The 23,565-nt window shown below is 47.2% G+C and overlaps 4 protein-coding genes across 7 annotated transcripts; 2 read left to right on the top strand and 2 right to left on the bottom strand.

The window, feature by feature from the left end:
• The first annotated feature begins 191 nt into the window (after nucleotides 1–191).
• On the top strand, nucleotides 192–10,671 carry VPS11 (VPS11 core subunit of CORVET and HOPS complexes). 2 transcript variants are annotated; one of them, XM_072027657.1, is made up of 18 exons: nucleotides 192–394; nucleotides 691–834; nucleotides 978–1,113; nucleotides 1,633–1,796; nucleotides 1,897–2,144; nucleotides 2,561–2,762; nucleotides 3,043–3,194; nucleotides 3,827–4,013; nucleotides 4,419–4,562; nucleotides 5,036–5,224; nucleotides 5,547–5,708; nucleotides 6,181–6,320; nucleotides 6,632–6,834; nucleotides 7,349–7,520; nucleotides 7,643–7,865; nucleotides 8,631–8,850; nucleotides 9,274–9,327; nucleotides 10,599–10,671. In XM_072027657.1, exons 1-16 carry the CDS (start codon nucleotides 236–238, stop codon nucleotides 8,793–8,795), a joined length of 2,790 nt encoding a protein of 929 aa, XP_071883758.1. In that variant the 5' UTR covers nucleotides 192–235; the 3' UTR covers nucleotides 8,796–8,850; nucleotides 9,274–9,327; nucleotides 10,599–10,671. The 2 variants fall into 2 exon arrangements, with proteins under 2 accessions (XP_071883758.1, XP_071883759.1); XM_072027658.1 differs by lacking the exon at nucleotides 10,599–10,671 and adding an exon at nucleotides 9,660–10,565.
• On the top strand, nucleotides 8,924–17,306 carry HMBS (hydroxymethylbilane synthase). Its single transcript, XM_027444343.3, has 14 exons — nucleotides 8,924–9,168; nucleotides 9,274–9,327; nucleotides 10,599–10,671; nucleotides 11,367–11,416; nucleotides 11,516–11,571; nucleotides 12,468–12,545; nucleotides 12,858–12,935; nucleotides 14,023–14,098; nucleotides 14,328–14,441; nucleotides 14,927–14,965; nucleotides 15,717–15,836; nucleotides 16,036–16,089; nucleotides 16,618–16,704; nucleotides 16,965–17,306. The coding sequence occupies exons 1-14, from the start codon at nucleotides 9,145–9,147 to the stop codon at nucleotides 17,136–17,138; spliced, it is 1,077 nt and encodes a 358-aa protein (XP_027300144.1). The 5' UTR covers nucleotides 8,924–9,144; the 3' UTR covers nucleotides 17,139–17,306.
• Nucleotides 17,307–17,871: 565 nt separating this feature from the next.
• H2AX (H2A.X variant histone) lies at nucleotides 17,872–18,800 on the bottom strand. Its single transcript, XM_038167686.2, has one exon. It carries the CDS (start codon nucleotides 18,711–18,713, stop codon nucleotides 18,285–18,287), a length of 429 nt encoding a protein of 142 aa, XP_038023614.1. The 5' UTR covers nucleotides 18,714–18,800; the 3' UTR covers nucleotides 17,872–18,284.
• A 552-nt stretch (nucleotides 18,801–19,352) lies between these two features.
• Nucleotides 19,353–23,512, bottom strand: DPAGT1 (dolichyl-phosphate N-acetylglucosaminephosphotransferase 1). 3 transcript variants are annotated; one of them, XM_027444342.3, is made up of 10 exons: nucleotides 23,358–23,512; nucleotides 23,155–23,275; nucleotides 22,862–23,075; nucleotides 22,376–22,522; nucleotides 22,161–22,245; nucleotides 21,400–21,588; nucleotides 20,713–20,800; nucleotides 20,194–20,349; nucleotides 19,820–19,906; nucleotides 19,353–19,528 (listed from the first exon to the last, which is right to left on the bottom strand). In XM_027444342.3, exons 1-9 carry the CDS (start codon nucleotides 23,510–23,512, stop codon nucleotides 19,841–19,843), a joined length of 1,221 nt encoding a protein of 406 aa, XP_027300143.3. In that variant the 3' UTR covers nucleotides 19,353–19,528; nucleotides 19,820–19,840. The 3 variants fall into 3 exon arrangements, with proteins under 3 accessions (XP_027300143.3, XP_027300142.3, XP_038023613.2); XM_027444341.3 differs by lacking the exon at nucleotides 19,353–19,528 and adding an exon at nucleotides 19,551–19,666; XM_038167685.2 differs by lacking the exon at nucleotides 19,353–19,528 and having other exon boundaries at nucleotides 19,551–19,906.
• Nucleotides 23,513–23,565: the final 53 nt, after the last annotated feature.

Raw genomic sequence — 23,565 nt, 5'->3', positions numbered from 1 at the left:
TGTATAAACACGAGGGGTCTCCCCTCAGCGGTGCTCGTGCTTTCTGTACACACTCTCCTGCCTGTAAGGGGCTGGAGCAGCACTGCGGAAGTCTCACCGGCCTGCGTTTTTTTAATTTATTTTTATTTTGTTATCAGAAGTGGGGCGCTCGTTCGGGTTGGCAACCGCTGAGGCGCAGCCCTCAGCCCCGGCGCATGCGCGGCGCGGCCCGCGGGGGGCGGGGCCCGTCGCCAAGATGGCGGCCTACCTGCAGTGGCGGCGCTTCGTCTTCTTCGACAGGGAGGTGGTGAAGGAGCCGCCGGGCCCGGAGGGCTCCGCCGGGAAGCCCTTCGCGCTGCCCCCGGGCGTCACGGTGTGCGATTCGGGCCGGGGGAGCCTTGTGTTCGGGGATATCCCAGAAGAGATGGTGGTTCTGGGCGCTCCGGCCTTGCGGGGGGGCTTCGTGGGCCGGGGCCTGTGGGCTTGGTGGTCCTGTGCACAGGCCCCTGCCCTGTGCAAAACCCGTCGTTATTTGTTTCTGTGCTCTTAGGCGTCTCCACAAAAGTGTGTTTGTTGTAGGCTTCTGAGAGGAGCCGGTAAGGGTTTGATTCCGCCACACTCGGAGGTGTAGGGGTTCTTTTGTCGTTCTGTTTTTCTTTTACCGTTTTTTTATCATCTTCCTTTGTTTGCCTTAACTGTGATCAACATATCGAAGGGCAGATCTGGTTTCTGCCGCGCTCGCTTCAACTCACTAGTTTCCAGGCTTACAAGCTAAGGGTAACGCACCTGTACCAGCTGAAGCAGCACAGTATCTTGGTTTCTGTTGGTGAGGATGAAGAGGGCATTAACCCATTGGTAAGTCAAGTGACAGAGGCAAATTTTTTGTGTTATGGACCTCTCATAGAATACTGTGATTATCTCGATTGACTCTTCTTACTTTCAGTAGTTTGCCTCTAACGCCTCATGTTTTACTTATGCTGTACCACTGTTGTTTTCAGGTTAAAGTATGGAACCTGGAGAAACGAGATGGTGGCAATCCTCTTTGCACACGAATTTTTCCAGCGATACCGGGTAACAAGCCCACGGTTGTGTCTTGCCTAACTGTCCATGAGAATCTTAATTTCATGGCTATTGGTAAGTAAAGCTAAACAGAGTAAGAGCAGTAATGTTGCAAGACTGCAGGCTCTTTCTGTGTGTTGGTCTCTGCGCTGAAATCAGAAGCCTTTTCTTATGTGTTGTTGCCTTCTGCTCCCAAACAGCTTGCAAACTATGAAATCTGAATGTTTTACTCACTAGTAGGAAACCTCCCTCTAGGTTTTTTATGTATGGTATATTAAAATGGTAGTTAAAATTGGAGGATGAAGTAGGTCTTCTCGAAACAAAATATAGAAAGACCCAAACAAAAATAACCTGCAGGCGGAGTTTGTGATGGGGGAAGCGTGTTGAGCCTTGTGGAACAGTGACATTGCATGTGGTTAGGTGGCAGCTGTGAAATTTAACAGGAGCAATTGGAGGTGGATTGGTGCAGCAATCCCATTACTTGATACCTTGCTGGCAAGCAAGGTGTCACTGGCTGCAGCTGCCCTGACTTGCACTGGATAATATTTCAGGTGTGCCACGCAAGTGAACGGTTTGATCTGTCCTTTTCATCAGGTTTTGCAGATGGGAGTGTTGTACTTACAAAAGGAGACATCACCCGAGACCGGCATAGTAAGACCCAGATCCTGCATGAGGGCAGTTACCCAGTTACTGGTCTCGCTTTCCGACAGTCTGGCAAAACAACACATCTGTTTGTGGTGACCACAGAGAACATCCAGGTGGGAAATTAATTGGAAAAAATGAGAATCTGACTTGAAAATTCTATTGGCTCGAGAGTCTAGTTCAGGTGAGCTCTAAAACCTTGTGTTTCCTCTGTAGTCTTACCTGCTTTCAGTGAAAGACTATCCTCATCTGGAGCTGGACACTCACGGTTGTGGATTGCGCTGTTCTTCTCTCAGTGACCCCTCACAGGATCTGCAGTTCATCGTAGCAGGAAATGAATGTGTGTACCTCTATCAGCCAGACGAACGGGGCCCCTGCTTTGCCTTCGAGGGACAAAAGTTGATTGTTCACTGGTATCGGGGGTACCTCATCATTGTCTCCAAGGACCGGAAGACTTCTCCAAAGTAGGGGTCCTTGGAACATGAGATTTTATTATTACTTTTTTTATCTTTTGCTATTGCGGTTTCCTGCTTTCCCTTTTTTTTCCTTCTTCTTTTTGAAGCTTCACTCTAGGGGCTGACTGTAACTTTGTCAGAGGCTGTTGAAATTAATCCAGACCCATAGACCAATTTGGTTGTTAGAGTAGCACAGTCAAGCATGCTGAACAAGGGGGATTTCTTTCCACCCATATGAATTTCTCTGTCCAACACACACAGACGGCATTTATGCATAAATAGGTGGTGTCTAGCCTATGCATCTGCTTAGTTTAATTGTCCAAATGAACCTCGTTTGTCTTGCTCTCTGGGCATCTTGAGTTTGCGTAGGTATCGAAAGAATTCAGGTTGCTTCTTGTTTTCTAAAACTTTATTCTGCTCTCCAGGTCTGAGTTTGCTGGGAACGAGGCACAGAATTCAGATAAACAAGTCCTGAATATTTATGACTTGTGCAACAAGTTCATTGCATACAGCTCGATCTTCGATGATATAGTGGATGTTTTAGCGGAGTGGGGTTCCTTGTACGTACTGACCCGAGATGGGAAGATCCATGTACTGCAGGAGAAGGATACACAAACCAAACTTGAGGCACGTAAACCTGTTTTGTTGCTGGTCTGCCTTATGTCTGCAAGATTGTACTGGCTCCACAGGTTGAAAAATTGGACTGTTGAAGTGAGTGAGTTACAAGGTAATAAGTGACCTCGTAGCTTTCCAGCATAACCTGTGTTGCAGAGCATTTGGTATTTAAAAGCCCAAGTCTGCAAACAGGTACAGCACCAAAGAGAAACAATTTGTTTTGTGGGTGTGTTTAAACCTTGCTTTAGGAAGTGATATTGCCCTCATACTGCTCCTACTCTGTATTTAACAGATGCTATTCAGAAAGAACTTATTTGAAATGGCCATTAACCTAGCCAAGAGTCACCACTTGGACAGCGATGGCTTGTCAGAGATCTTCCGTCAGTATGGCGATCATCTGTACAACAAGGGGAACCACGATGGAGCCATCCAGCAGTACATTCGGTAAGCTGGGGTAGTACAGAGCAAGGGCAGTGTGGTACAGATGGAGCTATATAGGCCTTGATTTCTGTTTCAGCCAAGGGAGGAAAAAAAGGCATGACTTGTGAAAAATTCTACCAATAGAGAGAAAAGTGTCAGGTTAAGTGTCTCTGAAGGTTGCTTGAAAATCATTCTGAACGTGAAAGGGTAAACCAGAGTGTCACTTAAATATAAAAAATGCTGTTTTAATATAAAACATATAAATATAGAAAACCATCTGTTTTGGGGCTTATTGAAAACTGTTGTACTTAACTGTATGTACTTAATGCAAATTTGCAATAAAATCAGGCTAACTGTAGCTAAACTGCTGCATGTGGGCATAAGTGTTTAAATAAGACTTTGAGTTTTGTGACTGTAAGAAAGAAAAATGTGTCTTTAATTCCCTTTTTTTCGATTCCCAATTATCTGTAGCCCATCTTCTCACAGTTTCCTTTAGAGGAGCATTAATTCCTTATGTGCTGCCACCATCATCCCAATTGCAGCCTTTGTAGATGGCTGTTTCACTGTGTCTGCTGAAGTTCTCTGTGTGCCATTAATTTTTTTTTTTTGACTCCCTGGTTATGTGGCATGCTGTGACGTGATTCTTCCCCTTCCAGAACAATAGGGAAGTTGGAACCATCTTATGTTATTCGGAAATTTCTAGATGCTCAGCGCATCCACAACCTCACTGCTTATCTGCAGACTCTTCACCTGCAGTCTCTGGCCAATGCAGACCATACTACGCTTCTGCTGAATTGCTATACCAAACTCAAAGACAGCTCCAAACTGGAGGAGTTCATTAAGGTAATGGGGGAAGGTGATAACTTAAGAATTTTGTTTTATTTTGTTACAATTAAAACACGACAATTAAAAAGGAGTAGTGCTAACTGTAAATTGGCTCCTGTGGGGCTGTTGTGAGAGAGACACACACAGAAAAGAATGGATTTCTGCCACAGTATCCTTATTTTTGTTGCTTTATTTCCAAGCTTTTGGTTACATTCTCAGTTTGGCTGGCTTGCCGTTCCAGTTTGAATTGTGAAGGCTTTCGCCAGTCTGACTAGCAATCTACTGAGAGGTTGTTAGACTTCCTTCTCAACACGTGATCTGTCCCTTGCATGAGAGATACTAAGTTGTTAGTGCTCTGGCATTTCTCCTTTTAAGCAAATGGTTACTGCTTAGTCCGTAGTCTTTCTGCTTCTGTTCTTGTAGACTAGTGAGAGCGAGGTCCGCTTTGATGTGGAAACAGCAATCAAAGTACTTCGTCAAGCAGGTTACTACTCCCATGCTGTGTACTTGGCAGAGAAGCATGCCCATCACGAATGGTACCTCAAAATCCAGCTAGAGGACATCAAGGTAAGGTATTACTGCTCTTGTGTTCTTACTGGTGAGAATATTGCTTCTCTAGCCTCCTGTGTTGGAGGGAATCTAATTTCACTAGCCTTTCTGCACAGTAGCCCTGTGACTACTGTTCAGGCAGTACCAGTGCCTGCTGTTGCTTGTGTGCTGGTTTTCTGCTTCTGTCTTGTGCAGTGGGTTGGAAATTAGAGGGGCTTATTTGTTCTGTTTTGGTATGTGGCTTTTTACAGTGACCCTTAGAGAAGGGAGGTTTGTTAGTGGCAGATGGATTTAAATCTGTCTTTTCCCAAGGCCACAGCCAGCCTTCCTCACATAGGAGGAGACCAAGCAGGAATAGTGAAATAAGATGATAATGCAGAGCAAATGGTGGTCCTGGCATACTTTCAGCATGTCTTCAATGCTGTCTGTGCTAATGTCGATGCGGAGGGCAGAAGCCAACGTGATGTTATCCTTGCTGGCTGCCTCCACAGAACTACCAAGAGGCTTTACACTACATTGGAAAGCTGCCGTTTGATCAGGCAGAGAGTAACATGAAGCGGTATGGTAAAATCCTGATGCACCATGTCCCTAATGAGACCACAGAACTATTGAAGATCCTTTGCACTGATTACCAGCCGTCAGGAGACAACGAAGGCCTTGGGCTGCTGGAAGGAAAAAAGGTATGGTTTGCTTGGACTGAGAGTTGTTGTTCTGGAGTAGTAACTTTGCAGCAAATGAGCACTCCTGCGTGCCTTGCAGCACAGGCCTGACATTTCAGACGTAATGAAAGGCCACATCCTGGTGTACTGGTACTACACAAGAAACTGCCTAAAGCTATTACACAGAACTGATTGCTGCAGTAATTGGCATCCAGTGCTGTATGGTATCTGTTGCATCACAGATTGTAGGAACAGGCCCTCCAGATGTTGGAGAAGAAGCACCTGTCTGTCTGTGGTTGTGCTGGGTGGTTTACTCTTTTTTTTTTTTTTTCCTGTTCTACAGGCTAATTCTGAGGAGTTCATTCCGATTTTTGCAAACAACTCCCGAGAATTGAAAGCTTTCCTGGAGCACATGACTGAGGTGCAGTCTGACTCTCCACAGGGTGTCTATGACACTTTATTGGAACTTCGACTCCAGAACTGGGCCCACGAACAAGATAAGCAGGTTTGAGTTCCTCCAGCTTTGTATTTTGAGAGGGAGCTTTGGTGCCTAGGAATTCTATTTGCATTCCTGCCAGCCCATAACCTTTCCAGATGGGCAGTGTTAATGTGAGGCAGTTCATATGCTATACTGAACAAATGACCAATAAATGAGAAAGCAACCTGCTAGCTTGAAGAGTGCTCGTTTTAGTGAGGCTGAGTTTTTGTATGAGTCTCAGTGAAGTACAGTTTCCAGACAATACAATCTCTGTGGGCAGATGCCACTCCCACAAAACCAGCTATATATGCTTGCCCTCATCTCTGGGGGATGCCGGCTGTTTGGATGAAAGAAACTGTCTTCTCTGCTTAAAGGGGATATAGGGCAAACAGAAGGACTTTGCTCCTCTTTAGAAAGCTGCAACTGTTTGTCACATTTTAATGCAAAATATTTGAGTGTGTGTTGCTTCCCAGCTACCTCTCATTTCTGTTTCCTGTAGATCAAGGAAAAGCTGCACAATGAAGCACTCACTCTCCTGAAGAGTGGAAGGTTCAAAACAGTCTTTGATAAGGCCTTGGTCTTATGTCAGATGCACAACTTCAAGGACGGTGTCCTCTACCTCTATGAACAGGGCAAACTGTGAGTGTTGCTTTTCTCCACAGAGTACTATTGCTTGCTCCACTCCAGGAATTTCTGAGCTGTAATTGTCCCTGCCCTACAATGGTGAGGGCTCCTTGAGTATCCCAAGATAGGAACTGTACAGATAATAGCTCAGCTGAAAATATCCTACTGTTGGAGCAGGGCAGTGATGTGGAGAATGGATGACAGACCAGGCTTTGGTTCTGTGGGAATGTTTGGGGATTGCACGGCTGCATGAAAACCTGGGATTCCTATAACCTCTCAAAAAGAGAAGTAGATTCTTCTTGTTGATGTGTTGCTCTTTTCTGTAGCTTCCAACAGATCATGCACTACCACATGCAGAATGAGCAGTACAAGAAGGTGATTGAGGTGTGTGAGTTGTATGGAGACCAGGAGGCATGTCTCTGGGAACAGGCTCTCGGCTATTTTGCACGGAAGGAGGAGGACTGCAAGGAGTATATTGCTGCGGTGCTGAAACACATAGAGAACAAGAACCTTATGCCTCCGCTGCTTGGTAATAATGACATGTGGCACCTAAACCATTTTTTTATAGCACTCTGTAGACTAGAAATTTGAGAGAAGTATCAATGAAGTTTGAGCCCACCATTTGAAACAAGGACCTTCTCTATAGGAAAATGTGATGCCAGTCGTAGCTCCCTAATCAGAGCAGAAGATGTGTGGTTTCAGTCACCGGGATGTCTGTGAATTGTTTCTGTTCTATCAGTGTTGGAAGATGAAGGGCTTGCCTGAACTCCTGCTGTGGATTGGGAGAGAAGCTAAAATAGAATCCAGTCCACTAGATCGTTGCTTTGCCTCTTTGGGATCATGTTTAGACAGCCCAGACCAGTCATGTCTTTTTGGAAGCAGGGGCCCTCCAGAGTGCAAGCTGAAACTTTGGTCTTTAAATGAGGTTTCTGATTGTCTTTGCCTGTAAGTAGCCTCTTAAAGCAAAGTGGTCTGTCCAGGTAGGACCAGTGTAGCTGCAGTTTCTTTGCTTGTGTTTAAACTAACCTCTTGGTTATCCTCAGTTGTGCAGACACTGGCTCACAACTCCACGGCCACGCTGTCTGTGATTAAGGATTATCTTGTCAACAAGCTGCAGAAGCAGAGCTGCCAGATCGAGCAGGATGAGCAAAGAATTCTAAAATACAGAGAAGAAACCACAAGGATCCGCCAGGAGATTGAAGAGCTAAAAGCAAGGTGCAGGACTGTGGTGTCTTGTCTACAGCAGAGCTGCTGTTCTACTTCAGTAATTAAAAATTCACTTTGTTTTTCTTTTGTTCTTTACTTCTGTTTTTCCTTCTGCTTTCTGTCGCTTTCAGTCCCAAGATCTTTCAGAAGACCAAGTGTAGTATCTGTACCAGTGCCCTGGAGCTTCCTTCAGTCCACTTCCTGTGTGGTCATTCCTTCCACCAGCACTGCTTTGAGAGCTACTCGGACAGTGACTCAGAATGTCCTACTTGCATGCCTGAAAACCGCAAAGTGATGGATATGATCCGGGCTCAGGAGCAGAAGAGAGATCTGCACGATCAGTTTCAGCATCAGGTAGGGTAATGTTATATGTCACAGAATCATTTAGGTTGGAAGAGAGCTCTAAGGTCCAACCTCTGACCTAACACAAGTCCTCCACTAAACCACATCCCTAAGCTCTACATCTAAACATCTTTTAAAGCCCTCCAGGGATGGTGATTCCACCACTTCCCTGGGCAGCCCATTCCAGTGTCCTTCCAGCTTTTTTTTTTTTTTTAAGTGGATTGCTCTGGAGATCCCCCAGTGGCTGGTAGAGAAGGGTAAAGCTGAAAGTATGTTGATTGAGGATGCTGAGGCCTTAGGAGCTAGAGTGACTAGTACAGGGTATGGAGATTCCTTGATGTTTTGCAAAGATGGAAGAGGGACTGTTGTCACTTCATCCTGAAATGGGTCTAGATCTGTCCCGTGGGCAGCTGATCAACAAGTTGCCTGGCATAAATGAAGGAAGAAGGAAAGTTTTGGGGTCAGAGTGGGGTAGGACGGCATATCGGAAGTATTGCTTCTATGTCAGTGTTTCCAAAAAAATTCAGGAGGTAAGCTGAGAATGGGATACCAGCTGGAACATGTTAGCACATTGGGACACTGTAAGCTAATGCAGAAGCTTTCATACTTCAGATAAACTGCCCCAGTGGCACAAACGGTAACAGCAGGGTAAGAAGCTGCTGCTGCCACGGCATTTACAGGGAATGGCAAGGGAGTGACTGGAGCTGCAGGGGCTGTAGGTAGAGGGGCAGGGAAGGCAGAGCCCGGGCGCTGACGGTGCTGCTTTGTACCCTGCAGCTCAAGTGCTCCAACGACGGCTTCTCCGTCGTCGCCGACTACTTCGGACGCGGCGTCTTCAACAAGCTGACCCTCATCACCGACCTACCCCCGGGGAAGCCCCCCGCGAGCCTGGAGGCCGGGCTGCACCGGGAGCTGCTCCTGCACGGCAGGCGCGGCACCTAACGGCGGCGGCTGTGTGGTTGTGACCACCGGGCGGGGAAGAGCGCGGGGCTGTCCGGTACCGCGTGGCAATAAACGGGGCTGTTCGGCACCGCGCTGTGATAACGGGGCCGGGCTTTAACGGGGCTGCCCGGTACCGCTGGGCTTTAACGGGGCCGGGCTGTAACGGGGCTGCCCGGTCCCATGGGGCCGTACTGGGGCCGCCCGCACCCACGTGGCCGTACCGGAGCCGCGCGGACCCGGCGCGGGAAGCCCCGGGGGGGGCGGGGCGAGCGGCCCGGATGTGACGTAGGAGGGGCGGGGCCGCGCCATGGAGCGGAGCGGGGAGCGCTGAGGGGAGGGAGGCGGCGCCATGGCGGAGCCGGGCCCGGCCGCCGTGAGTCGGGGTCTGGGGGGCTTTGGGGGGGACACACCGGGGGTGAGGGGAGGAGGAGGGCACCGGGAGGGGTCCGGCCGGCCGCTGACCCGCTTGTTGCCGCAGGGCGAGAACGGCGTGGGCGGCAGAGCGGTCCGAGTGGGCACCCGGCGGAGCCAGGTAGGCGGCGGGGGGCGCCGGGGGTGACACGGAGGGGGTGGGGGGGCTTCTCCCCGGGCCTTCTCCCGGTATTGCCCCCCCGGGGGTCCTGCTCGGCGTTCTTCGGCCCTCAGGGTTCCCGTTGCAGCGCGGTGCAGCAGGGAGGAGCCGGCCCGTCAAGGGCGATAAGCGGCCCCGCGCCCCTGTGCCCTGTCCCGCCGTAATCTCGCTCGTCCCGGTGGGTTTGTTCTAGGAAGAAAGGGGGGGGGGGGTGGCAGAGGCTTTTTTAACTGTTTTTTCTAACCTGAGGCTTTGCAAGCAGCAGCTTCCCTTCGCACTCATTTTATATGTAGGGAAAGCGCCGTCCGGAGAACAAAGTTAGCTGCCCCAGGCTACTCGCTTCATTACAGGGAGAGAAGCGAAAACAGCTGCTCAGCTGTGGCTGCTCGACTACTGCTGCACGTGTAGAATGAGCCAATAACATCACGGTGTTCTTATTGCTTCTACTATCATCATAAAAGAGAATATTCTTCATTTATCTTACTGCTCTAACATCTTTTGTTTGCTGCTTCTGCAGACCTTTTGTTTGTGTCTGTAGAATTTCTAAATAAAGTTGTGCTCTTAAAAATAGCTCACGTTTACCACCAACTGTAAGTCTTCCACAGGCAAAGTGAAATCCAACTGGTTCCTACCAAAACTTGCAGTATTGGTAATATTCACACTCTTAGAAGTAGCAGGGGGTATCCAGTATGTGTATGACTTTTTCTTTCATCACTGAGTGCCAGGAGGATGGTTCTGCTTGCCTTTACACTTGCCAGTAAGCAGGCATCTGTCAGCAGTGGGATTTGAGATGTGGAACAAAGTGCCTTAAAGTTAGGTACGTAAATGCTGTTTAAGTGCAAGGGCAATGATGGGAACAGCTAATGACCTTAATGCACCTGCAAGCAGAGTGAGTGAATCCCAACACGCAGCCTTCCGCTTCAGTCGATTTTCCTAACTCAGTAAATTCTTTCTGTTCTGACTTGGCACTGTTTGGATCGCAACAGTGTTGGATCTGGGGAGAGGCTGTTTTGCTGCTTAGATACAAACAATTATTTGGTGAAATGCGCCGGTCATGATGTGGGTTTGTATGTATGAGCTATTGTACTTGGGGCTACTTTTTTTTAATATTTACAGCTTAGAGAACTTAGTGGTAATTTATGCATAACCATCAAAGAATGGCAAAGTTCTCTCTAGCTACTGTGTAGCTGATGTGCTTTTTGTATAGGGCTTTGCTTTCTGCTTTGTTGCAGCTGGCCCGGATTCAGACCGACAGTGTAGTTGAGATGCTCCGTGAGTTACACCCAGACCTTCACTTCGAGATTGGTAGGTGGTGTGGGTTTTTTTGTTTCTGCTCTGGTGTAGATTGCAGTAGGAGCCAGCCAGTTATCTTTGTACAAGATGTGCATACAGAATACTGTCAAGAGGAGGATGATTTGCCCCGTTATCTAAGAGTGCAGTCTGAATTCATTTAGGCTGTGTGGCTGAGCAACTGCTGCTGGTATTTTCCATGGGAGGAGGATTTCACAAGCTCCTAGTGACTGGGGCCCTGCGTCTGTCAATCTGTCATGCAGGTGACATTGTGTTGCTTCATTGGAGAACGTGGTATCAATGTGGCTGCCCTCTGGACTGTGTTCAGGACACTTCCCTGTCTGGGGCTTGTGGTATTCAACAGCATAGGAATAACTGAAAGCACACTTGCACTGGAGAGAGCTGCTGAGTATCTGCTCACTGACTCTCTGGAGAAAGATCTGGGCAATGTCCTTTCAGTTGGTCATTCCCAAAACCTGCACTCTTTCTTTCTCTGTGTTTTTAAGGACAGTGAAGAATGTGTCATTCTCACTTAACATGGTTGAGTGCGATGTATTCTTAGGAGTGAGCTGCTCTTGTATTGAGTCTGTGCACACATTACACATAAGTGTGTAAGAGTGCATTGCTTGTTACACTTGTGTAGATGCTTTCAGTCTAGGCCTATGTGCTCTGACCATACCTCACACTTTATCTGTGCTCTTTCTGAGCAGTTGCCATGTCAACAACTGGAGATAAGATCCTGGATACAGCACTTTCCAAGGTAAAGGGCATCTTCTTTTTGTACTCATGAAGTAATAGTATTTGGTGGTATATTTGCAGATTTTTCTTTTGTGATTCATATTCCTCCATTTACACGTAGATTGGGGAGAAGAGCCTTTTCACCAAAGAACTAGAAAACGCACTCGAAAGAAATGAGTAAGAGCCTGATTATTATTTTTTTTTTCTTTGGGGGGGGGAGAATTGGGGTTGCTGTTGTTTTGTTCTTCCTTGTCTAGCATTCATGCTCTTCAGACAGTTTTTGCTTTGCTGCCATGTGATCTAGTTTTCTTCTGTTCCGCTACATGTCTGGTTACATGACAAATTCTTTGCTAAGTCATTGTCTCTAGTCATTGGCTCTTTTCTTTCTTTTAACTTTCTACCCTGGACTTAGGCCTTGCATTTTGGACTGGCATTGTGATGCTTATTCTGCCCTGGTTACAGTTTATTTTTTTTTCTGCTGTGATTTGCATTACGTGTTTGTCAGAGTGGATGTAATACCTGCTTGGGAATACTTTATTTTAAAAAATATTTTGCTTGGTTGTGTTAATATTTTGTTTTAGTGTATTTCACGTTAACATGGCATAACATTCAGTGTTATTGTGTGACCATATTTCTTAAAATGTTTGCATGCTAAATATTTAGGAGAATTGCGCGTGAGCAAGTTGTGCTGCTTTCTGGAGTAACTTCTACAGGAGAACTCAGTTCAGATTCATGCTGGAGCAGAAATTACAGCTTTTGCTTTTTGTAATATCACGGGGAGGGTTGCTGTGGTGCTTGCTTATGGCTTAGTTAAAGTAGGTTTAAAAATAAAGATCACAACACTTAATTTTCCAGGTTAGAAAAGATGGACAGAGAAAGGTGAAATTACTTTTTTGGGATGAAACAATAATACTGCAGTAGTTGTGGCTATAGAATCCTGAAAATCCTCTCTCCTCCAAATTAATTCCCAGGGTGAATTTATACTTTTCTGTACGTTACCTGTAGGTCTCTGGTGGGTACCGTGTGACCCAACCATCTGTTCAGTGCTGTGATTACTGTCCTGTAATTTTTAGAGTTGACCTGGTAGTTCACTCCTTGAAGGACCTGCCAACTTCTCTTCCTCCCGGCTTTACCATTGGTGCTGTCTGCAAGTAAGTATGGGCTTATTCTTGATTCTCTGAGGGACGTGCGTTTTGCAGTGTGAGTAATGGCAGAAAAGCAAAGGCAGCTGAGGTAGTCTTGGTTCAGTTTGTTTGCCCTTTGATTATTCTCTGAAACAGTGGAACAACTGGAGTTGTCCTAGTGTTCTGTAGCCATCAGGTGTACTGGAACTCCTTATTTTTACAATGGTGAAGAAGTCTTTTGGAGCTAGAGCCAGCTCCTTTGGGGGCCAATATCAGAACTGTTGACCTTAACAACCTTCCGTTTAAATGATGTCATTCTGCTCTTGTATTATTTTGCAGAAGGGAATCCCCACTTGATGCTGTTGTCTTTCACCCCAAGAACTGTGGAAAAACACTTAGTCTCCTTCCGGAAAAGAGGTGAGTGGGGAGAAAGGGAAGACAGTAAGATGTAAAAATGGAAGGGAGAAACTTGTTGATATTTCCTAGTGACAAATCAAGCTCCTTACTTTATCCTGTAGTGGTTTTACACTGCCTTCAATTAACTTTCACGTATGTTACACTGAATCCACTTGCTGAAAAAAGCAACGCTGTCTTGGGAGTGCTGTAGACTGAGTCAGTTTGGCTATCTCCTGCCACCTTTTGAGATGCAGCACTTCTTCAAGTGAGACCCTTTCTTATCTCAACCTCCAGAGTGAACACCAGGTCCTTTATATTCTGCTTATTGCAGGGGAATGAATGCATGCCCTGCAGCCAGGGTGTCTAGTGCAGCATTTTAACTTGCATGGTCCCGAACCATTCTCGTTTCCTCCCAGCCAATTCTGATTTTTGTTACCTTTTTTTGGTATCACTTTTCTGTGGTTCTGCTGGGAGCATAAGTAGTTTCTGCCTTTGGAGTTACCTGACTAATTTCCTATGCGTTTTTATAGAGATTATAGAGTCCACAAATGTGGACTCACACTTCCATGCATCTGGGCGGTGTGAAAATCTTACCTGCTTTAGGTTCCAGATTACCAAGAAGAGTGAATGGTGCGCATCTCTAGAAAATAAATGCTTACTGTCTAGCGTTCTGTGTTGTCAAGTTAGACAACCTATTTTCAAAGTGTTTTTTTGTTGTTGTTGTTTTTTTTTCCCACTGACAATATACTAAAACATTATGGGGTCTGTGTTAAACATTTAAACCTCCACACATTTAAACCTTCTGTTTTAAATGGAAGTTTCATCAGTCCTTGACCGTCTCTTGTGGCTACCCTCCAGAAGCATTCACTCTAAATCCACTACTGGGAGTGGCTTGCCTGCACCTAGTTTCAGCTAGTTCTTATGTTAAACCTCAATGAGTGTTTTTTACGTGTTCAGAGAAGGTATAAATCATTGGCAGGCTCTTGGATCTTCATTTCCATCCTAAGAGGAAGGAAAAAAATGTTTGTTTGCTTAAAACTTCTGACATCTCCAGATGGAGGGAAGTGCAGGAGTATTCTGGATTTCATTGATTTAATTTTCTCAACAGCGTGATTGGAACCAGTTCGCTTCGTCGAGCAGCCCAGCTCAAAAAGAAGTTTCCTCATCTAGAATTCAGAGATATCGTATCCTTTCATGACAAATTGTGGGTTCTGGATAAAGCTCCATGAAGGGTAATAAAAGTTGATGCAAAATCTAGCATCAAGGCTGATTTATACTACCTGACTTCTTTCAGGACGGTATCCCGACTGATTCTAATCTGAAGACTGTTGGATTCTGTAAACACAGACAAGTTAATGTGAAGTGGTTGTAGGACTGCTTGCATGCTGTTTCTATACTTAACCGCTTTTACAGAGAGGGAATTTAAATACCCGCTTAAAGAAGCTCGATGAGAAGGAAGAGTTCAGTGCCATAATCCTGGCTGCTGCTGGGCTGAAGAGAATGGGCTGGGAGAATCGCATTGGTCAGGTGAGTGGCAAAGCATAGAATACTGTTCTGAATCTGCCTGCTTGCCTCTTAGACCTTGTGTTTGTCTCATTGAAGGCGTACATTTAGTTTGCTGAATCCATGGTCACATTCCCTTGAGATCTGATGTGGTTCAGGGAGGATTTGATTTGTTTGTTTCTCTTCATACATAATTTTTTTACCATGCGGCTTTCCACAGTGCAGTAACAGTTTGTAATATCTCCCAGCATGTCACAGTACTTGTGTGCAGCAGCACAGCAGTGCATGACTAAGACTTTTCAGGTTAACTAAGGAAGTGTTACTGCCCAGGTGAAGGAAGGTGCTTCTTCTCACCTTAGGGATGGAAACACCGAGGGGTGGGAAGGGGGAGGTGATATATCCGTGGTTGGGCATGAAATCAATGGTAGAGGTGAGCACAGAATTCAACTCCTGTTTCCTATGTTCTGAAAAATGCAATGTGATTTAATTCTGGTTTTACTTTCTTCCAGCTCCTGAGCCCTGAAGATTGCCTCTATGCTGTCGGACAGGTGTGTTACAGCTTTTCTACCGTACACCTGACTGCGTATGGAAAATGAGCAGCAGTAGGACATGTCAAGTGGTTGACTGTGGCAGTCAAATACTACGTTTGTGTTTGTTGCCAAAGAACAATTACATTGATCTTGTTGCCTGTTAGGCTGCTTATGCACAGCTTGTGGGAAGAACGTTAGTCAGCTTTATGAGCTTGTGTGGCAGGGGGCTGATTTCCATCAGCTATAGAAAGAGGTAAATGGTAGAGGTAATGTGTAGCATGACTACACTGGGGCAACTCTGCAAGTATCAGGCAGGCCGTGAATGTGGCAGGGTGAGTGTTGTGCAGTGCAGGGCTAATTGTGCAAAGCCACTACAGTATTTGCACTGTTACACTCCCTTACACACCTAACTCTGGCTGTGTGGAGCTGAAACACCTGCCTTGGGGCACACTGTTAGTGCTCTTGTTTCTAGGCAAACTGCTCCAGCCCATGCTGGGCATGTAGCTGAGTTTACAAAGTGTTGCACAGCTGGTATCAAACTTGAGAAATCTGAGCTGGCTGTGCATTAGTGATTGCAAGCATCATTATGTGCTGCAATTATTCTCCAGCCTGGGTGAATTCCCAGTGTGTAAACAGGAGTCAGAGAATCCTAGAATATCCTGAGTTGGAAGGGACCCACAAGGATCATTCTGATTTGTGACAACTGCTGAGTGTGCACAGAGATGCCTAAGTTGAGGATTTATTTATTTTTGTTATTATCTCCTTATAGGGGGCATTAGCAGTGGAAGTCCGTGCCAAAGACCAAGAAATACTGAATATGGTATCTGCCCTGCACGATGGAGAAACCGTACTATGCTGCATTGCTGAGAGGGCCTTTATGAAACGTTTGGTACGTGTGGCATCCTTGCTCTTCTTGCAGCGATCAGTACAGCTCTGCTACAGTTAAACTGATGTCCCGCTTTCTTAAAACTGCTAGTAGAGCCTATTTGTGATTTAGGAAGTGGGGTTTTGTGCAGCACGTACTTTTCAGGTGCTTCTGGTTTGAACATGTTGGGGAGAAAACTCCATTGTCAACTTTTTTGTTCTAGGAGGGTGGCTGTAGTGTCCCTGTTGCAGTTAGCAGCACGCTGAAAGATGGCCAGGTGAGGAATATTTTGTATTTATCTGGGATTATTTCTGGGGAACTGTACCAGTGTGTGCACATTCCCTGATACTTCCCTGAAGGCAACTCCAGCAGACATCTTTATGGTACAGTAGGGCAGATGGGGTTCTGACGCAAGCCTTCCAGGTTACTCTCTAAAACAGGACAATGAGAATGGGTCTGGTTACTGAGATCAAGTCTTTTAGAAAATCCCCTTATTATGATAGTTTATTTCCCCCTCACCTTCTCTAAAGGTAGTGTTGCCCTGTGGTCTGGATGTGTTGAACTCCAGAAAATCTGTGCTTTTATACAACAGACTATGATTAAGTAGGTGGGAAGTTATAAAAGAATTCAGCTTGTTCCTTGGAAGTTGCATCTTCTGTAAAAGGGATTACTTGTCTTAAAGCTCTGTCATGCTGCTATTCTAGCTGATCCTACTGGACTACAAAAGTGTTCCCTTCTAGGCTTGTCTGTGCATTTTGCGTGTTGTTTTTTAATGTGGCATTAATACCTTCTGTGTCTTTCAAAGTTGTATTTGACAGGTGCAGTCTACAGTTTGGATGGATCTGATAGCCTGAAAGAGACTATGCAGACCAGTGTTAGTTATCCGCAACAGGTACGTAAAGCACATTGGGTTCATAAGCCAAACCTGAAGTTGAATGACAAAACCAGACCTCTTGAAATCAATTACTTTTGGTCTGGTTCTTCAGTGTCTCAGCTTCAGTCCCTACCCCCTCCCCATTGCTGAGAGTTCTTGGAAACTCTGCACCAATGGTGTTCTCAACTTCCTTGACCAGGGGTTCTATCTCGTTTTTCATGTTCAATTCATTGTCCACACCTTCCTACTGCCTTACGTCGATACATTTATGTTTGCAGAATGAAGATGGACCAAATGACGATGTGCAGCACGTTGGCATCACAGCCAGGAATGTCGCTGGTCAGGCGCAGGAAGCTGCGGAGAACCTTGGTGTTGAACTGGCTAGTTTACTTCTGAGCAAGGGAGCTAAGCACATCCTGAGTGTGGCAAGGCAGCTTAATGATGCCTGCTAAACCTGTGGTGAGGTTTAGCAAGACTTGGAGCAAGATTGTTCCAAGTCTTGCTTCAGCCTTTGCAGCTGTTGTTATCAGCCTTTAGAGGGATTTTTTTAAACATTCACACCGGTCTTGCCTGATGTTTGGGCGCAGAAAAATATGCAATAATAAACTAATTCCAGAGTAGTGATGCTGATCAGGGATTTTATATCTGAAGCTTACTGAAAGATTTTTGTTGCTAGGGGGGAAAAAAAAGGTGTTTGCCTGTTGCGTTTAGGAATGGGGCACTGTAGTGTCCCAGTCTGACTAAAGTATTTTCAGTAATCACTGATTTTGTGTAATTGTGTACTATTTGGGCCTGTTCTCCCATCAGAAACGCTGAAGGAGAATGGTTAGGCTCTCATTACAGCATCTGTTAATTTTCCATGAGGAATGCTGTGTTCAAAATAATCCCATTGAGTTTTATCTTAAGCTATCAGATAATTTCTCACTTGCCCCTAATGAATTATTAAGTAACTGGTTAGCTATCTCATCTCATGTAGATATAGCCTGAGATAGCCATTCATCCACTCTAGCCTTTGAGCTAAAGTCGAACAGTTGTGCCTTTCTCTGCAACTGGCAGCTCCTTGCTGTTACTGTGGTTCACAGCTGGAACATCCTGATGTGCTATTCTCTCCATCCTGGCAGCAGAGCTCAAGCATTACAGTGCCTTGTGTGAGAAACACCGAACCAGTCTGTTACAGGCTTCCTGTTCTGGAAACAAAGCATGGTTTATTCTCGGTGTACTGTCCACTGAATGCAACAGCAGATAAATACAGCCAAAGTCAGCACCCAAGAGTAAGTGTCTTTATGGAGCACCTCCTGTTTTGTGACTGAAGGAGCGTTTCGGGAGCCTTTATTGCCCTTTTTCCGGCTGCCTGCCCGCACGTGGCGTCTGCCAGTGCTTCCTGGAGCCCCCCGGACCCGTTCCTCGCAGCTCCGCAGCGCCGGCCAGCGGCCGGGAGGGCTGCAGGCGGCTCCACTCGCCCCCTGCCCCCTTCCAAACCCCGGCGGGACAGCGCCGCGGCTCCCCCCCCACCCCTTCAGATCGCAGCTCTCCCGGTGAGCAATGGGGTGGCCCTGAAAAGGGCCTTTGTGTGGTGCGGGGGGGGGGGGGAGGGCGGCTTAATACTCCTGCGACTGCTGCCCGCCCTTCTTGCCGGCCTTGGTGGGGCCGGCGCTGCCTCCTCCCGTCTTCTTGGGCAGCAGCACGGCCTGGATGTTGGGCAGGACGCCGCCCTGCGCGATGGTGACGCCTCCCAGCAGCTTGTTGAGCTCCTCGTCGTTGCGCACGGCCAGCTGCAGGTGCCGGGGGATGATTCGCGTCTTCTTGTTGTCGCGGGCCGCGTTGCCCGCCAGCTCCAGGATCTCGGCCGTCAGGTACTCCAGCACGGCCGCCAGGTATACCGGGGCGCCGGCCCCGACCCGCTCCGCGTAGTGCCCGCGCCGCAGCAGCCGGTGGACGCGCCCGACGGGGAACTGCAGCCCGGCCCGGGACGAACGGGATTTGGCCTTAGCTCGGGCCTTACCGCCGCTCTTGCCACGGCCAGACATGGCGCCTCGCTGCCGTGCGCGCTCCGCGACCGCTCCCTCGCAGCTCTGCGGCGGAATGGAAGGGGGCGGCTCCGCCTCGCCCGCTTTTATCCCCGCAGGGCGCAGCTCATTGGTCGCCCCGCGGCGGAGCGCCCGCCGGATTGGCTCGCCCGCCGCTCCCGTGTCTCTGCCCGCCTCCGCCTCCGAGCCATTGGGTGCGGCGAAGGGCCAATCGGGAGCCGAGGCGCCAAATTCAAACCGAGCGGTGACCGTTGGCGGCCTCGCTGAGGCGCTGGCCACCCGCTTGTGGCGCTGCGAGTCTGTGGCGAGCCGCGGTGCCGGGCAAGGCTGTGCAAACGGGGCTGTGGGTGAGGAAAACCCAACTGCAGCCTGCAGGGCACCGACTCGGGGCTTCTACCAACGCCCGGTGTTATAACGGGCACGGCGAGCCCGTCTGCACCACCCTGTTCTTGAGGCGCCCTGCTCTGCGAAGGAGCACAACCGATAAAGATGTTCTGAAAAAAGCCTTTGGTAAAAACATTCCCAGTGGGTGTCGAGGAGGGAATTTCTGCCTGCTGCAGAAATGATCAGCCCCTGGCAGGGTAGGACGCAGAGGTACTGTGTCAATATTTTCAAGGCAAAACATCAGAGGGGAAAGGGTACCTTGAGTTCTTTTATTCTCAGAGTGCTCTGAATTTTGGGTATGATTTATAACAATATTCTATGTCCGCTCTGCTCTGCTGTAGAGTCTTACAGAAATAGAAGTTCCTGTTTTCTCTCCGGGAACGGAAAGGCGCTTCTTGAATTCAGAGCGGTTTCATCTCTTCCCCCTTTCCCTAAACATTGTGTGTTTTAAAAAAAAAAAAAAAAAAAAAAGGCGGGTTCCTTAATTCCCCTCTCAAAGGTAATCTCATTAACAGTGATGTCCAAGTAGCGTTGAATCTCTTCTGTCAGCAGAACTGGACAAAAGACCTCTGTGCACAGAAAGAAGATTGTGATTCTGGACAGGCCCAGAGATCAGCTTGCCTTTTGAAAGGTGGCCTGATGCTCTCAGAGGACCAGAATAAGATCATTTGAATTATTTGGTCAGCAACTGGAGGAAGTTGACTGTAAAGTGCAACTCTTACCACTGGCTCCTTGTAGCCTAGTCAGACATCATAAAACAACCGCACTAGTTGGTAGCGGATTGAAAATGCAATCGCACTCCCCAGGACCTAGGTATAAAAAAAAAAAATTATACTGTGTTATATTATAGTAGGCAAGAAAGTTCACATGTTGAATATAAGTAGCAGCGCTATCTGCAAGGCATTTTAAGTTGCATCAGAATGTTCCCACACCCCACTGTGACTTCAGCTCATGGAGTTCTATGCCATATTTATGCATGTTGTGTGAAGAGTGTGACGCTTTACTTCCCTCTTTCACCCTTGAAACTCTTGAGACTGATTTGGATCTGTTTTTACCACAGGGTATATTTCGTTGCTGGTGGGACTGTGTGTCTGACCTGGATGAGTAGCAACAGGAGAGTGAGATTTCGCTCGTGCGTGGGTCCAATCAGTTTTATAACAAAGTTAATAAGTGTCATGTTATTGCACTCGGTGTATTCGCCATCTTCATCCATTCCACTTCTCACGTCTACTATGTGCAAGCTCTTTACTGCCTAGGGAAAGAAATATTGCATGCTATTTCATCAGCTGTGTTTAGTGCTCTTTGCTAGCTCTGTTTTTTGTTCTACTATCCCAGTAGTTTGGCTTGTACTCTTTAAAAGAAAAAAAAAAAAAAGAAAGGACAGGCTAGGGATGGTCCTGGGACCACTGCTGTGTATGGTTATTTTACAAGAACAATTATTAACATGGTTGGATGACTGTGAGAGACAGTGACTGGGCTAAGTAGAATGCGTTCTGGATTTGAGCCAGGAAACAACCACTGAACCCAGAAATTGTCTTCCCTCACATCCTGTGGTTCCTGCATGTAATTGCTGCCTCAAAGCAGGTCTGGATTTGGAATGTTTTCCTGGTATTACCTTCAGAGTGTATGCTCCCAGGGCTGAGAGGCTCTTAGTTTTGAATTTGGAGTAGCTCATCTCCAACTTCCCTGTACTAGGATTGAGCCTAAAAGGAACATTAAAGTCTTAGTCCGGATAGAGCAAGGAAACAGTGATACCTATACCTATGTAAGCAGATTTAGATACCGAGACAAGTTGCTGAGAAAGAAATCCATTGGTGAAAAAAAAAAAAAGGCAGGAATAATCTGTTAATAATTAACAACAGCTGCTGATACCTGATTCCTCAGACTGGGCAGCTGGAAGAAGACACTTCCGCCCCCCCTTCCACCCAATGCATGCATAAAACTAAAGGTTTTAAAAAATAGAAGAACTGAATATATGCCGATATGATCACAAACACAGACAGCATTATGGCAGTGTCACAGAATGCTTGCTTCTATGAAACTTTAGCAGAGCCTACTGCAACAGAATTCCTCTGTCTTGGAGCTGAGAATAATCATACTCTAACAGTCCTTATTTTTTTTTGAGAAGCCTGTACTGCTTGACTCAACCACAAGTAGCACAGCAGGCCAGATTTTAATTACACAACCTACCTCAACAGGTTTTAAAAAGAGGACCAACCAACACCTGCTCTTGTTTCTCAGCTGCTATGGGAGACAAAAGACACCATCTCTAGGACCATTACAGGTCACTCAAATACATTACCTTGGCAGCCGGTGACGGGGACAAGGAATGACATGGAAGAGTTGAGGCAATGAGTAGAGGAAGTTGAGCACTTGCGGGATGAAAAAAAGCAGCATTGTTTTGCTGAAGTGCCCCAAGATGCCCACCACAGCAAAGGTCATGCCAGCAAAGTAGCAGAAAGTGTCCCCAACAAACACTTGGGATGGGTACCTGCAGTCCGTAGGGCAAAAGAACAAAGGTTTGTTATGATCACAGTTTCTAAGAAAATGACTTTATAATCACTGAATGCATTCCTAGGTGGCAGGTTGGGGAGGCAAGAGAGACGTTAAGCCTCAGCTGGCTTCTTCTCAGGTACTGAAGATAACTCCTCATCTGCTTAAAAGAAGCATAGCAATGCTTTTATGGGATCCTAACATATGTACCTGCTACCACTGTAGTCTACAAAACTCTACCCTGGAGACCACACAACAAAAACACCAATTGCAGGTGTATATATGCTGAAAACTATCCTGCAATGTGACTTGCAGAGAATACAACGTATAAATAAAAGTAGGGAGATGTGAGGTAGGGTATTCCATGCATTTTAGTGGATCAGTGTGATCTAAATTGTTCTAATAAACCCAAAAGCTACCAGTGGGTTGTTGCTTTACACTCATGGTTCTGGCAAGAAGCTTGTCTATGCTCCACTATCCCGCTTGCATGTTGGTAAACATTTTTGTTTATGGAGGGTAAAAGTCAAGAGAGTGCGTTTCCAAAGAAATGCTGAATGTCCATCCTCTTACCAGTTGTGATAAAACAGGCCCAGCGTGGTAAAAAAAAAGGGAATCATAAAGTAGAGAGAAAAAATGTGATCATCCTGATAATCCCCTAAAGAAAAAAAGAAACAAAATAAGTTTGTTCTAAGACAGGACTAGGTTATTTTTACGAGCAGCTAAAATCTAGGATTCTATTTCTCTTTGCTTTTTTTTTGTACCGGCTCAGCGTGTTATTTCCTTACCGTTTAACTCTATGATGTTGAATACGATAATGGAAGCAGCAATCACCAGAGACTGCCCTGCTTCGATTCCATTGATTCCAGCCAGAATGTTGATGGCGTTGGTACAAAACACTGCCAGCATCCCCATGTACACGTAGTAGAGGATACCTGTGGGTAAGAGTGAGCCAAATACTTCAGCATGCAGATTTGAAACAGGCTCTAGTCCAATTTGCTTCAACTTTCCTGCTTTGGATGACAATCTATTATCTGGTGTCTCGGTAAATTTTGAAGTCAGTAGCTTTCTAACAAATAGCGCCCTTTCCCCTGAATTTTACGTGTACACATGTAAAATGTTGGTGACGTGCCCTCTCACTCTTTATTTAGCAAATCCTTCACGGGTTCCCTCTGCAGCGCAGGGATTTCAATCTGCTATGTGTTAACGTTTCAGGTGAGCCCCTCTGGCTGTCACCGATTGCTTTGACGATGTTTTTTGTGCTCTGAACTTACCCAGGTCCAAGTGCATGCCCAGCAGAACGCGGAAGGGCTTGGGCACCACAATGGTCGTGTTCCCAAAGTTGGTGAAGTACACCATGAGCAATGGGAGGGAGGCCATGGTAGGAAGAAGGAGCTTGTGGCGCCAGCGCAGGTTCAAGACATCATCTGCAAAGCCCAGGAAAATCATGCAGCAAATGGCAAGGAGCGAGCCGATGAGCTCCACGAACTGAAGGACAGAGAACAGCGCTCCGGTTACCGGCGCCCACCCTGCGCCCACCGCGCTCCGGGCGCCGGCCGAGCCCTACCTCGTCGTACGGGAAGGCCGCGCAGCCGTCCTCCACGAAGCAGCGCAGGAAGGGCACGGGGATGAAGCAGAAGAGGATGATGAGGAACACGGCGCCGCTGATCACGCCCTGCGCCTCCGGCCTGCGGGCAACCAACGGGAGGCGGTGAGCGCCGCACGGCACCGCACGGCCCCGCGCGGGGCACCGGGGGAGCCGCTACTCACACGGGCCGCCGCGACGTCTTGTTGAGGTCCTGCCCGAAGAGCCGCGCCGCCACGAAGCGCTCCTTGAAGGCCGGGATCAAGGTCAGCGTGGCCGCCATGCCCAGCAGCGAGCCGCACAGGTTGATGGCCAGCGGCACGGCCGGCCAGGCCGCCATGGCCGCCTGACAGGGATGGGGGAAGGAGGTGCTGGCTGCGCGCGCACCCCCTC

Source organism: Anas platyrhynchos, chromosome 25 (assembly GCF_047663525.1).
Source record: "Anas platyrhynchos isolate ZD024472 breed Pekin duck chromosome 25, IASCAAS_PekinDuck_T2T, whole genome shotgun sequence".
NCBI classification, from domain to species: domain Eukaryota; kingdom Metazoa; phylum Chordata; class Aves; order Anseriformes; family Anatidae; genus Anas; species Anas platyrhynchos.
Note: the sequence above shows the minus strand (reverse complement) of the source record. Positions and strands in the feature narration are given on the sequence as shown.

Excerpts from the sequence above, each read along its gene's own strand:
- VPS11 (XM_072027657.1), top strand. The coding sequence starts at position 236 with ATGGCGGCCTACCTGCAGTGGCGGCGCTTCGTCTTCTTCGACAGGGAG. Across the intron at positions 1,114-1,632 it reads TCTTAATTTCATGGCTATTG|GTTTTGCAGATGGGAGTGTT; the intron begins GTAAGTAAAGCT and ends CCTTTTCATCAG. Across the intron at positions 3,195-3,826 it reads GCCATCCAGCAGTACATTCG|AACAATAGGGAAGTTGGAAC; the intron begins GTAAGCTGGGGT and ends TTCCCCTTCCAG.
- HMBS (XM_027444343.3), top strand. The coding sequence starts at position 9,145 with ATGGCGGAGCCGGGCCCGGCCGCC. Across the intron at positions 14,966-15,716 it reads GCCTCTATGCTGTCGGACAG|GGGGCATTAGCAGTGGAAGT; the intron begins GTGTGTTACAGC and ends ATCTCCTTATAG. Across the intron at positions 15,837-16,035 it reads GGGCCTTTATGAAACGTTTG|GAGGGTGGCTGTAGTGTCCC; the intron begins GTACGTGTGGCA and ends TTTTTGTTCTAG.
- H2AX (XM_038167686.2), bottom strand. The coding sequence starts at position 18,713 with ATGTCTGGCCGTGGCAAGAGCGGCGGTAAGGCCCGAGCTAAGGCCAAA.
- DPAGT1 (XM_027444342.3), bottom strand. The coding sequence starts at position 23,512 with ATGGCGGCCTGGCCGGCCGTGCCGCTGGCCATCAACCTGTGCGGCTCG. Across the intron at positions 23,276-23,357 it reads AAGACGTCGCGGCGGCCCGT|GCCGGAGGCGCAGGGCGTGA; the intron begins GTGAGTAGCGGC and ends GGTTGCCCGCAG. Across the intron at positions 20,801-21,399 it reads CCCCGTCACCGGCTGCCAAG|GCTCAATCCTAGTACAGGGA; the intron begins GTAATGTATTTG and ends TGTTCCTTTTAG.